The sequence below is a fragment of the Capra hircus genome, chromosome 10 (genome assembly GCF_001704415.2).
Source record: "Capra hircus breed San Clemente chromosome 10, ASM170441v1, whole genome shotgun sequence".
Lineage (NCBI taxonomy): Eukaryota > Metazoa > Chordata > Mammalia > Artiodactyla > Bovidae > Capra > Capra hircus.
In genome coordinates this window covers 78,560,266-78,580,544 of record NC_030817.1, presented here as the reverse complement: position 1 = coordinate 78,580,544, position 20,279 = coordinate 78,560,266, and the positions used below count along the sequence as shown (strand labels likewise).

The window sequence follows — 20,279 nt, the reverse complement described above, 5'->3', positions numbered from 1 at the left end:
ACTGTGCTGATTACTGAGAATACTTTAATAAACAAAAGGAATGAAAAGATATGTTTCAGGAAAAGTGAAGTAAGGAAACAAAAAGTGAGCTCAAAGACCGTGAAGAGGAGGAAATGAGTGAAAAAAATGACTGGAGGGATATGCTGATATTAGGAAAATGCTACAGCACCTCTCATTGTACTTTCCAAGACTGAGTACAAGTATCTGTTCCTTCATCTCTGACTCACAAATCAAAGCAATTTCCAAAACACAAACACAGCAATATAGGTTTAGGTACACGTGCTATGCAGCAGGGTAGATTTCTCAGTCTTTTTGATGATCCAAGAATATTATGGTAGAGATGCCGCTCACATCAAGGGCCAGAATGCCTCCCTATTACTTTCTCTGTCTTGTGCTCTAATTTCCTCTATATTTTTTCTCTTGGGGAAAATGTGTGGCTAATAAGGAGCTAAGGATGTTTCAGAATCCCACTACAATCAGTAAAAAATATTTCTACTGCTGTTTGGATATTTAGAGGACTAGCATGTCTCTTTACAGAATTAAGGATAATTGCTTTTCTTGAGTCACAACATATGCTTTTTATTCTAACACTTGACATCTTGCCCTAAAATGTATATCACCATCAGCTATGGGAATTATGATTCATTCCACTGAATTTCCAGGTGACTCATTACTTCAGGGCTTTCTTCTTACTGTTGCTTTCAGTAAGGCCAGATTGAACTACACATGCTGAGATTTTGGAGCTTGACATTAGCAGATTTAAAAATAAATATAACAGTCTGTCTAAGACATATTAAGACAAAGATAGGCAACTTTCAAAATCTTTTTGGGGCTTAGCTTTCTAAGAGGTAACATAGATCTCAGAATAACTCCCTAAATGGTAACGAGGATTAAAAGATACATTTGGGGCTTTCTAAAAGACACTGATTTTAAAGCTAAAAAGAAATAAATTTTTGATAGATTTGACAGTGTAACAAATAAAGACAGCATCATTAAAAAAATAAAGATAGTATGTTAGAATAAAACATACAAGTAAATATGAAAGTCAAAATATCATGTAAGATATCAAAATAATTCTAGCACACAAAAATAAAGTTATCTTAATGGAAAAAAATGGTCAAAAGATAAGAACAAGCATATGAACAAGGTTGGATGACAGAGTGCCGATATACGGAGAAAAAGTTGCTCGAAAGCACTAGGGATCAGTAAAATGTCTATAGAGAAAGTACATTTGGATTGTTAAAAAAAAAGGCTGGTAATTCTCAGTTTTTAGAGGGTGCAAAGTACACCTTCTCACTCCCTGTTGGTTGAAGTATAATTGTTTATACCGTTTGAATGGAAAGTTGTCACTTTATCAAAAAAATTTTAAATGCACCTTGTTTTGAAAATAGCCATTCCAGTTCAGAAATTTCATTATAATAGACATGTCCCCATATATACAAAAGTCAATCTACAAAGTTGTATAAAGACAACACTCTTTAAGATAGCACAATAATAGAAACAAATACTTATAAAGATAAACATAATTAATAATAGAACATTTCAGAGTCCTACGCAGGCGTTATAAAGAATGAATTGGACCACTTCCCAGGTGGCACAGTGGTAAAGAATCCTCCTACAATGCAGGAGACAATGGAGACCAGATTTGATCCCTGGATCGGGAAGATCTTCTGGAGAAGGAAATGGCAACCCACTCCAGTATTCTTCCCTGGAAAATCCCAAGGACAGAGGAGCATGGCAGGCTACAGTTCTTGAGGTCTCAAAGAGTCAGACATGAAAGAAAACTTTGGAACAGGAGAATTAGTTGTATTTTTCTCACTTTTAGGTTAAGACTAACACCCTGGAACCAACATTTTATTGACATGAGAAAGAACCATGAAAAGTTGCTGATGTTTCTCACTTTATTTCTATGTTGCAATTAGGATTCTTAGTATTCCCATAATTCCCAAAATTCTTCTCAGCCACATCAACCAATGATGCACTTCTTCCTTGTCTTTTTCTTCTTTTCTTTATCCATCTTCCTCCCTTCTCCTTCCCTTCATTTTCCTCATCTCTCACTGCTCTCTGACTCGCCTTCTAGATGACTCTAGGTTTGCTCTCATGACTGCTCTCCCTGCTGTGTCCCCCCTTCTTCCCACAAGAGAGATACTGCACAGGTGCAGCCCTGTCTGTCCCAGTGAGCCTCTCTCACGATGCAGTAGTACACAGCGGCGTCTCTCAGGGTGACCTGGGGCAGGACCAAGGTGCTGGACTTTCTGTCTGAAGCTATGTTTAGAGAGGCCATGCTGCCGTTCACTGTGCCTCGTAAGCCATGAATGACATACTGTGGACTCTGATTGGGATTTTGCCGATACCAAAGTATATACTCATTTCCACTAATGGTAGAGTGGTTACAAGGCAGAGTTACATCCTCTTCTTCAGCACAATCCATAGAGCTGGGCTGGGTGGTCTTAGCATCAATCACAGTCCCTGGTGGGTTAAGAAATCAAATTAGTTCCAGAGCACAAATAAGCGTAATTCTATGGATCAAAGGCATAACCCTCTGATAACTGTCTGGCCCTAACCCCTACTCCTGTGCTTCTGTTTTTTTGTCCTGGAAAAATATTATTGGTGTTCAATATTGGACTTCAAGAAGATCATACCAGTTATCCCAAAGGAAATGAAGCCTAAATATTCATTGGAAGGACTGATGCTGAAACTGGAGCTCTAATCATTTGTACACCTGATGAGAAGAGCTGACTCATTGAAAAATACCCTGATGCTGGGAAAAATTGAAGACAAAAAGAGAAGGGGGCAGTAGAGGATGAGGTGGTTAAACAGTGTCACTGTCCCAATGGACATGAATTTGAGCACATTCCAGGAGATAATAGAGGACAGAGGAGCCTGGTATACTGCCGTCCATTTGGTTGTAAGTTGGATACAACTTAGTGACTGAAAAACAACAAAACTATGGAGACCAAAGATTCGTGGCAAGAATCAGAGATCCATAAGCTTTGTTCCATGGGTCCTTGGCTCACTAAACCCAGAGATTTCCTACAACCTGCTTACTGCTAAGGACTCTTCTGGAATCATAGCCATGGTTTAACCTGTCATGTAGAAGTTTGTGTTCCCTAGAAAATCCATAGATCAGTTCTCAATTCCATCACTATAATGCTGAATAAAGCACATGGAGAGGAGTAGAGAGCAAATAACTCTTTGTGGTCCTTTGCCCTCAAAGGCATCCTTTGTAGACACAGAACACTTACCCAAGGTCAGAAACACTGTTACTCCAGTCACCAGCCTCATACTTCAGGGACAAACCAGGATCGTGGGCTCAGAGCTCAGGCTTGGGTCTGATCCTTGGCTTAAGGAGGTTCTAGAGAACAGAGGCAACAGCTGTTAGTAAAGACTTACAACGAGTGCAGATACCACTGTGTTGTTGCCAGGACCTTCTCAGCCAATGATCAAGCATTTTCTTATCTAGGTCTTCCTCCCATGTTTTAGTCATGTCCCCAAAAGATGGTGAAACATCCCCAGCTCACAGTGCAATCATCTCTGAAGTTTAATGTCTGCCTCGGGAAAAGGAATACCAATCACCATGATGTGTCTATGCACAACCATTGGTCTATTATTTGTTTCTTAAGAAATTGGCTGATGCTCCATGAAGCTTGCAGAGCATAATATTTAATTACAGAAAAATGTACTGAGCTCTGTGTAGTAAGATAATGAAAATTTCCATCCACATTCCAGAAAATGTATGGGAGATTCAAAAGCAGGCAGTGATGTGCTCTGGGAGACAGAAAAATAAATAACATTGAGACTAAAAGCTACACATCCTGGAGCTTGGAGTTCTTGTAAGTGTTCTTGGAATCATGCATCTATCACCATCTAGGTAGACATTTTTCATGCATCTGTTCTTAATATACTAACTGATGACATAGATGGTGTTCACCTCATCCTCCTTAAACAGTGGTCCAAAATCCTCATGCTCCCTATGCTGATGCTTGTGGTTGTTGTATAGCAGGGATGCTAAGGCAGAGGAATAGACAGAAAGAAAGGCAAAGTAGGTGAGGTGGAGGTGGGTGTGAGTGGTATAAAAAGTCGGAGGAGGGAAAAAAGGGTATAAGGAATAGAAAAGAGAAGGGATAATCAGAGCAGGGAAATGGGAAAGTAGGTTTTAGGGAGGTCCATGGAAAGGGCGTAGGCTATTCGGCTGCTGCTGCTGCTGCTGCTGCTGCTAAGTCGCTTCAGTTGTGTCTGACTCTGTCTCTGGGATTCTTCAGGCAAGAACACTGGAGTGGGTTGCCATTTTCTTATCCCCTAAATCCTTGACCACACACATTCAACAAGGGATAAAGAGCTCAAGTTATCTAAAGAAGATGAAAGCATGTCATTTTTCCTTTTTTTTTGGCAGATCAATGGAAAACAAATTTCCCTCCCTTTCACCCAGAAAGAAACACTGTTTTCAGATGAGTCAGCCCCCTCTAGTGACTGAATAGAAGAACTGCAGAGCTAAACCCACACCAAAAGTCAGCAAGCAACTTTTTGAAAAGCTCCTCAGATTTGAAGGTAAACGGGCTTCCCAAACGGCGCGAGTGGTAAAGAACTCACCTGCCAATGCAGGAGACTTAAGAGATCCATGTTCAATCCCTGGATCAGGAAGATTCCCTAGAGAAGGGCTTAGTAACCCACTTCAATATTCTTGCCTGGAGAATCCACTGGACAGAGGAGCCTGGTGGGCTACAGTCCATGACTCGCAGAGTTAGACACAATTGAAGCAACTTACCACAGAGTACACACATCTTACTTGTAATACCTCTGTACTCATCTGTATTTTCTTGGTCCTAAATACCCCATGGAAGGTTTTAATTATCTCTGACTGGTTTCAGTTCAGTTCAGTTCAGTCGCTCAGTCATGTCCAACTCTTTGTAACCCCATGAACAGCAGCATACCAGCCCTCTGCGGTCATAAGATTCTCATTTGTTGATCTCTTTTTCATCTGTCTCTAACCTTCCTATATTTAAAATTTACTTCAAAGCTCTTGTAATTCAATATTTATGAGTTTGATACATAGTAGGCACTCAAGAATTACATGGTTTCTGAGTGAGCTGATGAATTGTTATTCATGAATTTGGTGAGAAATTACGTTAAACAGCTGTTTAAATTACTGTGAAAACAATCTTCCAATTTTATGGGATGCATGCCAAGTAAAAGACTCCGATAGTATAAACAGAATGTTATTATTGTGAACAATGAACAATAGACTATAAACAATAAATCCAGGTCTAGCATGGGGGAAAATTATACTGAAGACATAGAAGTAATGTTACAATAATCATGCTTTGTTCATTCAACAAATATTCATAAATACTCACTGGAAGCGTTGTTGTTCAGTCTGTAAGTCATGTCTGACTCTTTGCAATCCCATGAACTGCAGCACACCACAATTTTTTGTCCTTCTCTATCTCCAAGAGTTTGTTTGAGCCCATGTCCATTGTGTGGATGCTCATCTCGTCCTCTGTCACCCCCTTCTCCTCCTGCCCTAAATCTTTCCCAGCATCAGGGTCTTTTCCAATGAGTCAGCTCTTTACATCAGGTGGCCAAAGTATTGGAACTTCAGCTTCAGCATCAGTCTTTCTGATGAATATTCTAGGTTGATTTCCTTAAGGTTTAACCAGTTTGATCTCTTTGCTGTCCAAGAAACTCTCAAAGGTCTTCTGTAGCACCACAATTAGAAAGCTTCAATTCTTCTGCACTCAGCCTTCTTTAGGGTCCAACTCTCACATCAGTATGACTACTGGAAAACCATAGCTTCAACTCTGTGGAACTTTGTTGGCAAAGTGATGTGTCTGGTTTTTAATATGTTTGTCATAGCTTTCCTTCCATGGAGCAAGTGTCTTTTAATACCATGGATGCAGTCATCTTCTGCAGTGATTTTGAAGCCCAAGAAAATAAAATCTATCACTGCTTTCACTTTTCCCCATCTATTTGCATTAAGTGTTGGGACCCCAGATGCCATGATCTTAGTTTTTTGAATGTTGAGTTTGTCACTGTCCTCCTTCACTCTCATCAAGAGGCTCTTTAGTTATTCTTCTCTTTCTGCCATTAGAGTGGTATTATCTGCATATGTGAGGTTGTTGGTATTTCTCCTGGTAATCTTGATTCCAGCTTGCGATTCATCCAACCCAGCATTTCACATGATGTGCTCTGCATATAATTTAAATAAGCAGGGTGACAGTATACAGCCTTGATGTACTCCTTTCCCAATTTTGAATCAGTTTTTTGTTCCATGTCTGGTTCTAACTGTTGCTTCTTGACCTGCACACAGGTTTCTCAGGAGGCAGGTCAGGTGGTCTGGTATTCCTATCTATTTAAGAATTTTCCAGTTTGTTTTGATCCACACAGTCAAAGGCTTTAGCAGAGTCAACAAAGCAAAAGTAGATGTTTTTTTGGAATTCCTTTGCTTTTCCTATGATCCAGTGAATGGTCTAGTGGTTTTCCCTACTTTCTTCAGCTTAAGTCTGAATTTTGCAATAATGAGCTCATGATCTGAGCCACAGTCAGCTCCAGATCTTGTTTTTGCTGTGTAGAGTTTCTCCATCTTTGACTGCAAAGGATATAATCAATTTGATTTCTGTATTAACCCTCTGTGATATTCCTGTGTAGGGTGGGCTCTTGTGTTGTTGGAAGAGGGTGTTTTCTATGACCAGTGTGTTTTCTTGGCAAAACTCTATTAGCCCTTCCCTGCTTCATTTTGTACTCCAAGGCCAAACTTGCCTGTTAACTCCAGGTATTTCTTAACTTCCTATGTTTCCATTCCAATCCCCTATGATAAAAAGGACATCTTTTTTTTTTGGTGGTATTTCTAGAAGGTCTTGTATATCTTCATAGAACTGTTCTTCATAGATTCCTTTAGGTTCCAGTTTAAACCCATCATATCACCATCACTGAGACATCCAGTCACCCTGTTCTGGGTCAAGTGCTTCCTCATACCCAAATCTCCAAGGAGCCCGCTAAATCGTACACTCAGGATGACAATAAAAGTTTAAGATGCTTTGCACAGTTAGGAAAGTTATGTCTCATTTCTCAAAGATTAAAAAAACTGGAACAGTAAAATCTGTCTCATAGGGTTTTGATATTTAAATTAGATAATGAATCGGAAATACATCCTACAGTGCCTGACATATACTAAGCTCAATAAATACCAACTTTCTATATTCTATTAAAATCTCCTTTCCATTAATGTCCAGGCCTGTGACCTGATTTTTAAACTCCACATCTGTTCAGTAAAGGACGCTTTTAGGAAATTTATTAAATCACTTGTTTTCCTGGAGATAGTCATTGGTTTTCCTTATTCTTTTGGTGTGATGGCCAGCTAGCTACATTGATACACTCAGGGTGCTGAAAAGACACAGATGGAACAGGTGAGGTTTGACTTTGATTTCTGTAAAAATAGTGAAATGAAGGACACCTTGCATGTTTACTAGCTATTGGATATAATATTTCTGAATTGGATCTCCAAGATTTTGCCATTCTTAATGACTTAATAAGTCATTCTTATTAATGACTAAGAAGTGACTATTTTCACTTCTTTTTTGATTTATGAGCTTTCAATATATTCTGCATTTGATGCCTTTTTCAGTAATGTGTATTGCACATTTAGCCTTCCAGACTGACACTGGCTTTCCACTCTCTTGTGTGTGTTAGTCACTCAGTCGTGCCAGAATCTTTGCGACCCCATGGACTGCAATCCACCAGGTTCCTCTGTCCATGAGATTTTCCGGGCAAGGATACTGGAGTGGGTTGCCATTTCCTTCTCCAGGGCATCTTCCCAACCCAGGGATCGAACCCGGGTTTCCTGCACTGCAGGCAAATTCTTTACCAATTGAGCTACAAGGGAAGCTCTTAGCAGTGCTTTTTAAATTTTACTTAAAAATTTTTTTTTAAAATTTTACTTTGCAATACTGTATTGGTTTTCCCATACATTAACATGAATCTGCCACAGGTGTACACGTGTTCCCAATCCTGAACCCCCCTCCCACCTCCTTCCCCATACCATCTCTCTGGGTCTTCCCAGTGCACCAGCCCCAAGCATCCTGTATCTTGCATCAAACATAGACTGGCGATTCATTTCTTATATGATATTATACATGTTTCAATGCCATTCTCCCAAATAATCCCACCCTCTCCCTCTCCCAATCCCACAGAGTCCAAAAGACTGTTCTATGCATCTGTGTCTCTTTTGCTATCTCACATACAGGGTTATCATTACCATCTTTATAAATTCCATATATATGTGTTCACTTCAGTACAGCTCAGTCACTCAGTCGTGTCCGACTCTTTGCGACCCCATGAATCACAGCACGCTAGGCCTCCTTGTCCATCATCACCTCCCGGAGTTCACTCATATTTACGTTCATCGAGTCAGCGATGCCATCCAGCCATCTCATCCCCTCTCATCCCCTTCTCCTCCTGCCCTCAATCCCTCCCACCATCAAAGTCTTTTCCAATGAGTCAACGCTTCGCATGAGGTGGCCAAAGTATTGGAGTTTCAGCTTTAGCATCATTCCTTCCAAAGAAATCCCAGGGCTGATCTCCTTCAGAATGGACTGGATGGATCTCCTTGCAGTCCAAGGGACTCTCAAGAGTCTTCTCTAGCACCACAGTTCAAAAGCATCAATTCTTCGGTGCTCAGCTTTCTTCATAGTCCAGCTCTCACATCCATACATGACCATAGGAAAAACCATAGCCTTGACTAGACGGACCTTAGTTGGCAAACTAATGTCTCTGCTTTTGAATATGCTATCTAGTTGGTCATAACTTTTCTTCCAAGGAGTAAGCGTCTTTTAATTTCATGGCTGCAGTAACCATCTGCAGTGATTTGGGAGCCCCCCAAAATAAAATCTGACACTATTTCCACTGATTCCCCATCTATTTCCCATGAAGTGATGGGACCGGATGCCATGATCTTCGTTTCCCAAATGTTGAGCTTTAAGCCAACGTTTTCACTCTCCTCTTTCACTTTCATCAAGAGGCTTTTTAGTTCCTCTTCACTTTCTGCCATAAGTGTGGTGTCATCTGCATATCTGAGGTTATTGGTATTTCTCCCGGCAATCTTGATTCCAGCTTGTGCTTCTTCCAGTCCATCGTTTCTCATGAAGTTAAATAAGCAGGGTGACAATATGCAGCCTTGACGTACTCCTTTTCCTATTTGGAACCAGTCTGTTGTTCTATGTCCAGTTCTAACTGTTGCTTCCTGACCTGCATACAGATTTCTCAAGAGGCAGGTTAGATGGTCTGGTATTCCCATCTCTCTCAGAATTTTCTACAGTTTATTGTGATCCATACAGTGTTAGTATACTGTATTGGTGTTTTTCTTTCTGGCTTACTTCACTCTGTATAATTGGCTCCAGTTTCATCCATCTCATTAGAACGGATTCAAATGTATTCTTTTTAATGGCTGGGTAATACTCCATTGTGTTTATGTACCACAGCTTTCTTATCCGTTCGTCTGCTGATGGACATCTAGGTTGCTTTCCTGTCCTGGCTGTTTTAAACAGTGATGCAATCAACATTGGGGTACACGTGTCTCTTTCAATTCTGGTTTCCTCGGTGTGTATGCCCAGCAGTGGGATTGCTGGGTCATCAGGCAGTTCTAGTTCCAGTTTTTTAAGGGATCTCCACACAGTTCTCCATAGTGGCTGTACTAGTTTGCTTTCCCACAACAGTGTAAGAGGGTTCCCTTTTCTCCACACCCTCTCCAGCATTTATTGCTTATAGACTTTTGTATTGCAGCCATTCTGACTGGTGTGAAATGGTACCTCATTGTGGCATTGATTTCAATTTCTCTGATAATGAGTGATGTTGAGCATTTTTCATGTGTTTGTTAGCCATCTGTTTGTCTTCTTTGGAGAAATGTCTATTTAGTTCTTTGGCCCGCTTTTTGATTTGGTCGTTTATTTTTCTGGAATTGAGCTGCATAAGTTGCTTGTATATTTTTGAGATTAGCTGTTTGTCAGTTGCTTCATTTGCTATTATTTTCTCTCATTCTGAAGATTGTCTTTTCACCTTGCTTATAGTTTCCGTTGTTGTGCAGAAGCTTTTCATTTTAATTAGATCCCATTTGTTTATTTTTGCTTTTATTTCCAGTATTCTGGAAGGTGGGTCGTAGAGGATCCTGCTGTGATTTATGTTGGAGACTGTTTTGCCTATGTTCTCCTCTAGGAGTTTTATATTTTATGGTCTTATGTTTAGATCTCTAATCCATTTTGAGTTTATTTTTGTGTATGGTGTTAGAAAGTGTTTTAGTTTCATTCTTTTACAAGTGGTTGACCAGTTTTCCCAGCACCACTTGTAAAAGAGATTATCTTTAATCCATTGTATATTCTTACCTCCTTTGTCAAAGATAAGGTGTCCATAGGTGTTTGGATTTATCTCTGGGCTTTCTATTTTGTTCCATTGATCTCTATTTCTGTCTTTGTGCCAGTACCATACTGTCTTGATGACTGTGGCTTTGTAGTAGAGCCTGAAGTCAGGCAGGTTGATTCCTCCAGCTCCATTCTTCTTTCTCAAGATTCCTTTGGCTATTTGAGGTTTTTTGTATTTCCATACAAATTGTGAAATTATTTGTTCTAGCTCTGGAAAAATACCACTGGTAGCTTGATAGGTATTGCATTGAATCTGTAGATTGCTTTGGGTAGTGTACTCATTTTCACTATATTGATTCTTCCGATCCATGAACACGGTATATTTCTCCATCTATTATTGTCCTCTTTGATTTCTTTCATCAGTGTTTTATAGTTTTCTATACATAGGTCTTTAGTTTCTTTAGGCAGATATGTTCCTAAGTATTTTATTCTTTTCGTTGCAATGGTGAATGGAATTGTTTCCTTAATTTCTTTTTCTGCTTTCTCATTATTACTGTATAGGAATGCAAGGGATTTCTGTGTGTTGATTTTACATCCTGCAACTTTACTATATTCATTGATTAGCTCTAGTAGTTTTCTGGTGGAGTCTTTAGGGTTTTCTATGTAGAGGATCATGTCATCTGCAAACAGTGACAGTTTTACTTCTTCTTTTGCAATTTGGATTCCTTTTATTTCTTTTTCTGCTCTGATTGCTGTGACCAAAACTTCCAGAACTATGTTGAATGGTAGTGGTGACAGTGGGCACCCTTGTCTTGTTCCTGACTTTAGGGGAAATGCTTTCAATTTTTCACCATTGAGGATCGTGTTTGCTGAGAGTTTGTCCTACATAGCTTTTATTATGTTCAGGTATGTTCCTTCTATTCCTGCTTTCTGGAGAGTTTTTATCATAAATGGATGTTGAATTTTTTCAAAGGCCTTCTCTGCATCTATTGAGATAATCATATGGCTTTTATTTTTCAATTTGTTAATGTGGTGAATTACATTAATTGATTTGTGGATATTGAAGAATCCTTGCATCCCTGGGAGAAAGCCCACTTGGTCATGGTGTCTGATTTTTTTAATGTGTTGTTGGATTCTGATTGCTAGAATTTTGTTAAGGATTTTTGCAACTATGTTCATCAGTGATATCGGCCTGTAGTTTTCTTTTTTTGTGGTGTCTTTGTCAGGTTTTGGTATTAGGGTGATTGTGGCCTCATAGAATGAGTTTGGAAGTTTACCTTCCTCTGCAATTTTCTGGAAGAGTTTGAGTAGGATAGGTGTTAGCTCTTCTTGAAATTTTTGGTAGAATTCAGCTGTGAAGCCATCTGGACCTGGGTTTTTGTTTGCTGAAAGATTTCTGATTACAGTTTCAATTTCCTTGCTTGTGATGGGTCTATTAAGATTTTCTTTTTCTTCCTGGTTCAGTTTTGGAAATTGTACTTTCCTAAGAATTTGTCCATTTCTTCCACGTTGTCCATATTATTGGCATATAATTGCTGATAGTAGTCTCTTATGATCCTTTGTATTTCTGTGTTGTCTGTTGTGATCTCTCCATTTTCATTTCTAATATTACTGATTTGATTTTTCTCCCTTTGTTTCTTGATGAGTCTGGCTAATGTTTTGTCAGTTTTATTTATCCTTCAAAGATCCCGCTTTCAGCTTTGTTGATATTTTTCTATGGTCTCTTTTTGCTGGGGTGCAGCCCCCGCAGGATCCAGCCGAACCCTAAGGAGAAACAGCATTGGCAAATGAATGAATGAATGAATGAATGAATGAGAGAGTAAAGAATAGAAGCTGATATTCCTTTGTTTACACAGAAAGCCAATAAAGCCCCAAGACAAGGGACTTGCTCTGTTCATGTAGGCCGCAGGTGCCCTCCCAGTCTCCCAAGGGAGTGAAGACACAGAGAACCTTCCCATTCAGGTCTTAGAAGCCCAGGCAGATAAGTGAACGCAGAGAGCCTCTATGCTCCAAGGAATTAGCCTGAAGAACAGAGTAAAAGAGAGAAAGAAAGAAAGAAAAAGAAAGACACGAGGAGACCAAGCTTCTTCAGTGAGCAAGGCCTGTAACTTTATTTTCAAAAAGAACTTTTATATCTTGACTTGTACATAGAGGGAAATGAAAGATGCAAAGTCATACAGTGTCAGCCCAAACATTACATCTGTTTTGTCTTTATTAAAACCAGGATTTTTTTCTGCATACCTTTCCCATAAACAATGTTGTGTACATTATCTTCTGGCCTTGGAAGCCTGTGAACATTTTGTGACTCTCTTTCGATAAAGGCTGCTCAACCAGAAAACTTGTTCTCCCTTGAAATGTTTTTTCTTTATATTTCTAATCTGTGTCAGCCTCAGAAAGTATTAAACAGAGTTACATTTCTCACAGAGCAAAGGTGCAGTGAGTTACAACAAAGAAAGAACCAATTAGCTCAAAGGTCTGATATGGTTAATTTCAAGGTTGCTTCTTGTTTTTTTTTTATTCCAACTATGTTAACTAATGCACTCCCAGGTGCACAATGGATAAGAGATATGGAAACTTGGCAGCAAGCATTGACTCAACAGTGAAATCCTACACCAGCACTACTCTAATAGTTTTTAACTCTTTGAAAGGCTCTATATTTTTAGGCTTCCCATGCCTCTCACAGTTGGGAAGCTGTGAATAATCCTATGCATAGCTGCAAGAGTCTGGATAAACCTGTCAGACAAGCTAGAATGCTAACAGGGGGGTTTGAATTGAAATATTCCTTTCATGTCCAAGAGACTTATTAGCTAGAGCCCTAAGTTTGATTTTCTCCAGAGAAATGTGGTCAAGGATAGCCCCTGTTAATGTCAGAAGAGTTGGTGAAAGGCACAAAATAGTAAGACAGATTCTGGTTTTTGAGGTAGATGCTCGAGCAGGTCTAGGGAGTCTCTCGAATCCTGACCTGCCTTTGCCTGTCAGGTCTTCTCCGCATGACCTGTGTCATGGGTGGGATCTCCCGTGGTGGCTTCTGGCATCTTTTGTTTCTTTTGCATTTATTTCTGCCCTAATTTTTAAGATTTCTTTCCTTCTACTAACCCTGGGGTTCTTCATTTCTTACTTTTCTAGTTGCTTTAGGTGTAGAGTTAGGTTATTTATTTGACTTTTTTCTTGTTTCTTAAGGTATGCCTGTATTGCTATGAACTTTCCCCTTAGCACTGATTTTACAGTGTCCCACAGGTTTTGGGTTGTTGTGTTTTTATTTTCATTCATTTCTATGCATATTTTGATTTCTTTTTTGATTTCTTCTCTGATTTGTTGGTTATTCAGAAGCGTGTTGTTCAGCCTCCATATGTTAGAATTTTTAAGTTTTTCTCCTGTAATTGAGATCTAATCTTACTGCATTGTGGTCAGAAAAGATGCTTGGAATGATTTCAATTTTTTTGGATTTACCAAGGCTAGATTTATGGCCCAGAATGTGATCTATCCTGGAAAAGGTTCCATGAGCACTTGAGAAAAAGGTGAAATTCATTGTTTTGGGGTGAAATGTCCTATAGATATCAATTAGGTCTAACTGGTCTATTGTATCATTTAAAGTTTGTGTTTCTTTGTTAATTTTCTGTTTAGTTGATCTATCCATAGGTGTGAGTGGGGTATTAAAGTCTTCCACTATTATTGTGTTATTGTTAATTTCCCCTAGCAGTGCTTTTTGATTAAAAAGACAATTTAAAAATATGCTTTCATGCTCATTAGAAGCTTCCTTGAAAGTTTTGTTTGTTTTCTTTAAAAACTTTACAAATGCTTTCCTTTTTTCATTGCTATTGCTTGTGATGAGAAGACAAGTATTGTTCTTAATGATGTTTCCCGGAATACAACATATCAATTTCCCCTGCCTATTAACACGATTTTTTTCCACTAAAATAGACCCTTGAATTTGTCTTCAACACCTTGCAAACTTCTGCCAAAACCACAGCGGTCAACTAACAGAATTCCTTATTCATCTTTATGACTTTCCGCACAGCATTGCTCCTGAATAAGAAGCTTGTTTTATAGGAAATCAAGTACAACAGTGAGTAGAGGTTTTTGCTATGCTAAGAGATTATGGAATGGGTAATGGACGAAGTAGTTTTAAATACCAGTTACAATCTTGTGGTCATTTGCAGTAACACAACCTAGAATATTTGTGAAATTATTTTCATTGTAGATGAATATATTTATATATACATTAGCCATTTTTAGCTTCCCTCTCCTCTTTGCCTGCCTCTGGTAACAGAAAATGTGCTGCTACAAGTTAATCTTATATCTCATTGTATCTCTATAGTAAAGATACAGGGTCAATTGGAGAGTGTGATTCAGCTAGAAGAGGAAAGAATGTCACCCTTAAATAGATAAATGAACTTGGTATTCTCTTTGAAGGAGAGAGCTTGTTTGGGCTGAAAAAGGATAATTGCATCATATTAACAGGAAGCTTAGTTTTCCTGTGGTCCTTATTCAAAGTTGTGGTGTTCAAAGAGGTAATGATGAATGCTTAGTTAACAAGGAGGGAAGTTAACTAGTTAAGCTATTATGGTGGATTTGTACTGTCTCAACTTAATCTGTTTCCCAGAATTTGCTTCCCTATATTGTTCTGGGTTATGGTTGGCCATGAAAGAGATTTATGTAAGATTTGGGAGGTACGTGTGAGGAAGTAGTCATGTTTCTAGATTCTGCAGATTGGTTCAGGGCTCCAGAGACTATGGCAACTCAAAATGTTGCTGCTGGTCTGCTAGTTCAACTTATTGTTGACTCACAACTCCTCAACCTCCCACCAGATCTCTTACTCATGTTCTCTTTGTCTTTGACCAAGTATGCATGTAACATGATGGCAAACTTCTGAAGTTCACCCATTACTGTGAGCCTGAAGGAGGCAAGAGAAAGACGAGTTTTACTGTGTCTTGTGGGTTCCATTGTCCTCATGTACATGTCACAGTCTGTCCCTGCTCTTTCCAGTTTGTCCACAGTTGGTCTACAGTTTGTCCAGTTGCCACATCCAACTTTCCTTCATAAGTGGTACTTTAGTTGACTTACAGTGATCTCAAGCTCAAATCAAATACAAATATAATAGCTTTTATAGACTCTTCCACCAGCTCTAGCCTCTGCCTGTGAATAATCCTTATAACTAATCTCTTTCTATACATCACTGGTGTTTCTCCTCTGAATGGGCCCTGACACGATGTCTAAGAAGACTGTATGATAAGTCGCTTCAGTTATGTCTGACTCTTTGCAACCCCATGGACTGTAGCCCACCAACTTCCTCTGTCCAAAGCATTCTCCAGGCAAGAATATTGTAGTGGGTGGCCGTGCCCTCCTCCAGGGGATCTTCCCAAACCAGGGATCAAATCTGTGTCTCTAATGTCTCCTGCATTAGCAAGTGAGTTCTTTACCCCTAGTGTCCGGGAAGCCCTAAAAGGAAAGGACTAAGGAAATTATTTTCACGATGATTTCAGATTCTAGACCCAGATGTGTGATGTCAGGATCTTTAGGTGAAACTATCATTTTATATTATTGTGGTGCAAGTTTTCAAATTTAGACAACTTTACACATATTTTGTGTGGTTGATTTAAAGTCCAAAATTCAAGAGGAGAATGTTATCAGTAGAGAGTTACTCTGGACACCTGCTTCCATATGTCATGGAAGGAAATTTTATTTAGAATTAAATCCTCTGATGCAGACCACAGATGAAGCAACCACAGGACTACCATTTCTTGTCTAGGATCTACAGGTGTATATCTCAGCTGTGGTCCTACAGCAGAGGGGCTCTCTCTTATTAAGCTCTGGGGCTTTTGTTCAGCTTTTTCCATTACCTCGGGCACTGTGAATTCAAAGAGAGCACAGGAGTACTTTGCAGAATCTTCCAGTTGTAAGGTTGAAATGGTGAAGCTGGAGGATTTACATGATCTCTGAAAGTTTATAGAGTAGTGGCCATCCCTTGTAAGGAAAATCATCTCTCCACTGGGGGGTTGCTTATACCAAAAAATGTTGTAACTGCTCCAACTTGTTTCACACCGACAGTTCATGGTGACTGCCTCTCCAATCTGAGTGAATATGTCTGGTTGATCTTGAATAACTTTCTGGGCTATACCAGATCCTATGGGAAAAATCAGAAAACAGAGATGAAACAGTGAACAAAATAGTGTAGGAACTAGACTCATTTCGGATCACCCTCCTAAAAAACACACTGAAATCCTAAGATGCTTGCTTTTCCCCAGTCCTCCTTTCCTCCCCAAGTCCCTGTGAAGCACCACGTGCCTGTGTGAAGTCCTTTCACCCTGAACACGCACGCCCATGTTTGGAAGCATCCCTACCAGAGAAGGTGGAGGCCAGGAACACCCAGAGCAGATTGGAGAGCAGCATGAGGCATGGATTCCCCTACACAAATGTGCTCAGTTTTGCCTCAAGCTGAGAGTCCAGTGTTTTTGTGTGCCTGGCAGCATATATGCATAATACCTCAGTTCTTGTATGACTCCTTCAAACAGGAACTGATGTTTGTCATATTCATACATCATGTGGTCTGTGTACAGATGAGAAAAACATCTGGCTCACCACAGACTTTTACTTTGTCTATTTTTCTTTCACTGGCAGTTAAGTTAGGCTGATCCTGAAAGGGGGGAAGGTGTTGAAAAAAGCAGTTAGTAATAAAGGTTTGAGCTGAGGGAATTGAGGAAGAAACTAGGTGCCATTCACTAATACATATTCAGGACAATTATTTTGCCATCCCATTTACAACACCATTTGCTTTCTGTGTTTAAACTTTTTATTAGAGTATAGGGAAAATGTTTGTCTGAGGAGGCCTTACAAATAGCTGAGAAAAGAAGAGAAGAGAAAGGCAAAGGAGAAAAGGAGCAATATATCCATTTGAATGCAAAGCTCCAAAGAAGAGCAAAGAGAGATAAGAAAGCCCTCCTCATTGATCAATGAAAAGAAATAGAGGAAAACAGTAGAATGGGAAAGACTAGATATCTCTTCAACAAAATTAGAGTTACTAAGGGAACATTTCATGCAAAGATGGGCACAATAAAGGACAGAAATGATATAGACCTAACAGAAGTAGAAGATATTAAGAAAAGGTAGCAAGAATACACAGAGGAACTATACAGAAAAGATCTTCATGAGGCAGAAAGCCATGATGATGTGATCACTCACCTAGAGCCAGACATCCTGGAATATGAAGTCAAGTGGGCCTTAGGAAGCATCGCTACGAACAAAGCCAGTGGAGGCAATGGAATTCCAGTTGAGCTATTTCAAATCTTAAAAGATAATGCTGGGAAAGTGCTGCACTCAATATGCCAGCAAATTTGGAAAACTCAGCAGTGGCCACAGCACTGGAAAAAGTCAGTTTTCATTCCAATCCCAAAGAAAGGCAATGCTGAAGAATGTCTGAACTATTGCACAATTGCACTCATCTCACATGCTAGCAAAGTAATGCTCAGAATTCTCCAAGCCAGGCTTCAACACTATGTGAACTATGGACTTTCAGATGTTCATGCTGGATTTAGAAAAGGCAGAGGAGCCAGATCAAATTGCCAACATCAGCTGAAATATAGAAAAAGCAAGAGAGTTCAAGAAAAACATCTGCTTTATCGACTATGCCAAAGCCTTTGACTGTGTGGATCACAACAAACCATGGGAAATTCTGAAAGAGATGGGAATGCCAGACCACATAACATTCCTCCTGAGAAATCTGCATGCAGGTCAAGAAGCAACAGTGAGTATTGGACATGGAACTGGACATGGACTGGTTCAAATCGGGAAAGGAGTACATCAAGGCTGTCTATTGTCACCCTGCTTATTTAACTTATATGCAGAGTACAGCATGTGAAATGCCGGGCTGGATGAAGCCACAGGATCAGTAATGAGGCTGGCAAAGTGCTCCTCTCCATTTATTCTGATCAAGTATCCTCAACAGAGGAAAGTTCTGCAGCCTAGGTCTGTGGAACATTCTGCTTCAGGTATGGATCTTGTTGCCCAGCCAGAGATGAGACCACATACATGTGCTAGAAATACACCATTTCTGCCCTAGAATCAAATTCCTGGGATTCAAAATGAGGACTCAAACACTGCTTTCTTGAGACCAGCTTCACAAACATTGTGGATATCTCTTATGTGCTCACAATGCAAAGAAAGCTGACAACCTTTCAGAATTGGGTTGCCTTGGGATGGACTGCTGTTATTCAACTTGAGAGAGATTGGGATTGCAAATGAAGCAGGAAGCACACTTTGGTTAGGAATCTTTTACATAAAATTTCAATAAAATTTATAAACTTTCAAATCACCAATTTATAAATGTGCACAAATGCTGTGCGTTAAATTATCTTTCTGCACACTATTCTAATAGAAAAGATATGCAATAGAGATATTATTTCCAACTTATAAACAAGAAAACTAAAGCTGAAAGAGATCGAGCAACTAACTTGAGGTCACACATATGGTAGGTAGCATAGTAAGAACCACAGTATATATCTATTTGGCTAAGCAGTCTATTCCCTGGGATTCCCTGGTTGGCTCAGACGGTAAAGAGTCTCCTTGTAATGTGGGAGACCCCGCTTCTATCCCTGGGTCAGGAAGATCCCCTGGAGAAGGAAATGGCAACCCACTCCAGTATTCTTTCCTGAAAACTCCCATGGATGGAGGAGCCTGGAGGACTACAGTCCATAGGTCATAAAGAATCGGACATGACTGAGCGACTGAACTAACTAAGAACTAATTAACCAATTTTAACTCCCCTCTCCTATTTTCCTGCATGTAGTAACATAAGAAAGGTATGTTAACATAACTCAATCTTATATCTTATTTTATCTCAGTAGTAAAGATACAGGATTCATCGGGAGAGTGTGACTAGCTAGAAGATAAAGTAACATCACCTACAAATAGATAAATGAACTTGCTCTAAATTGATGGCTAGAAAATTTTGGATTGAATGAGGAATTACTGCATCATAATATCAAGAAGTGTGGTGCTGGAGAAGACTTTTGAGAGTCCCTTGGACTGCAAGGAGATCAAAGTAGTCAATCCCGAAGGAAATCAACTCTGAATATTCATTTGAAGGACTGATGCTGAAGCTGAAACTCCAATACTTTAGCCCACTCAGTGAGAAAAGCCAACTCATTGGAAAAGACCAAGCCTGATGCTGGGAAAGATTGAAGGCAAAAGAAGAGGGCAGCAGAGGATGAGACGATTGTATGGTACCACCAAATCAATGGACTTGAATTTGAGCAAACTCTGGGAGATAGTGGAAGATAGAGAAGCCTGGTGAACTGCAGTCCATGGAGTCACAGTCAGACACGACTTAGTGACTGAACAGCAACAACAACATGAGCAAGAAGCATAGCTTTCCAATTGTCCTTATGCAGAAGTGGTTAAAAGGGTACAGATGGATGACAAGTTACCAAATAGCAGCTTTGATCTATCTTAACTAACTGAAACATCTTTCCCAGAATGTGCTTCCCATATTGTTCTGACTTAGGGTTGGCCACCAAAGGAACTTGCCTAACATTTGGAAGATAGTTCTGATGAAGCAGCCATAGTTTTTATGTTTGGGGGTTTGGTGCAGGGCTCCAGGGACTAGGGTTACTCACATGTGTTACTGCTGATCTGATAGCTCATTTTATTGTTGACTCAGAACTCCTTCACTTCCAACCAAATCTCCTCCTAATCTTCTCTTTGTCTTGGTACAAGTATGTATGTAAACATGATGCCAAATGACACCTACCTCTCCTAAGGTCACCCACTACTGTGAAACGGAGGGAGGTGAGACATAGACAAGTTTTCATGTCTTTGTAAGCTCCATTATCTGCATGGTTCTAGTATGTCATTGTGAGTCACAGTTCATCCATGCTTCAGTCTCTATCCAATGTTCTTCTACAAACGTTACTCCAACCAACGAGCACTAAATTCAGT

General features: G+C 39.7%; 1 gene segment (V, D, J or C); it reads right to left on the bottom strand.

Moving 5' to 3' along the window:
• LOC102181110 lies at window positions 2,099–3,285 on the bottom strand. The segment is given in 2 exon segments: window positions 2,099–2,469; window positions 3,246–3,285. Coding segments are annotated over 2 exon segments (411 nt in total).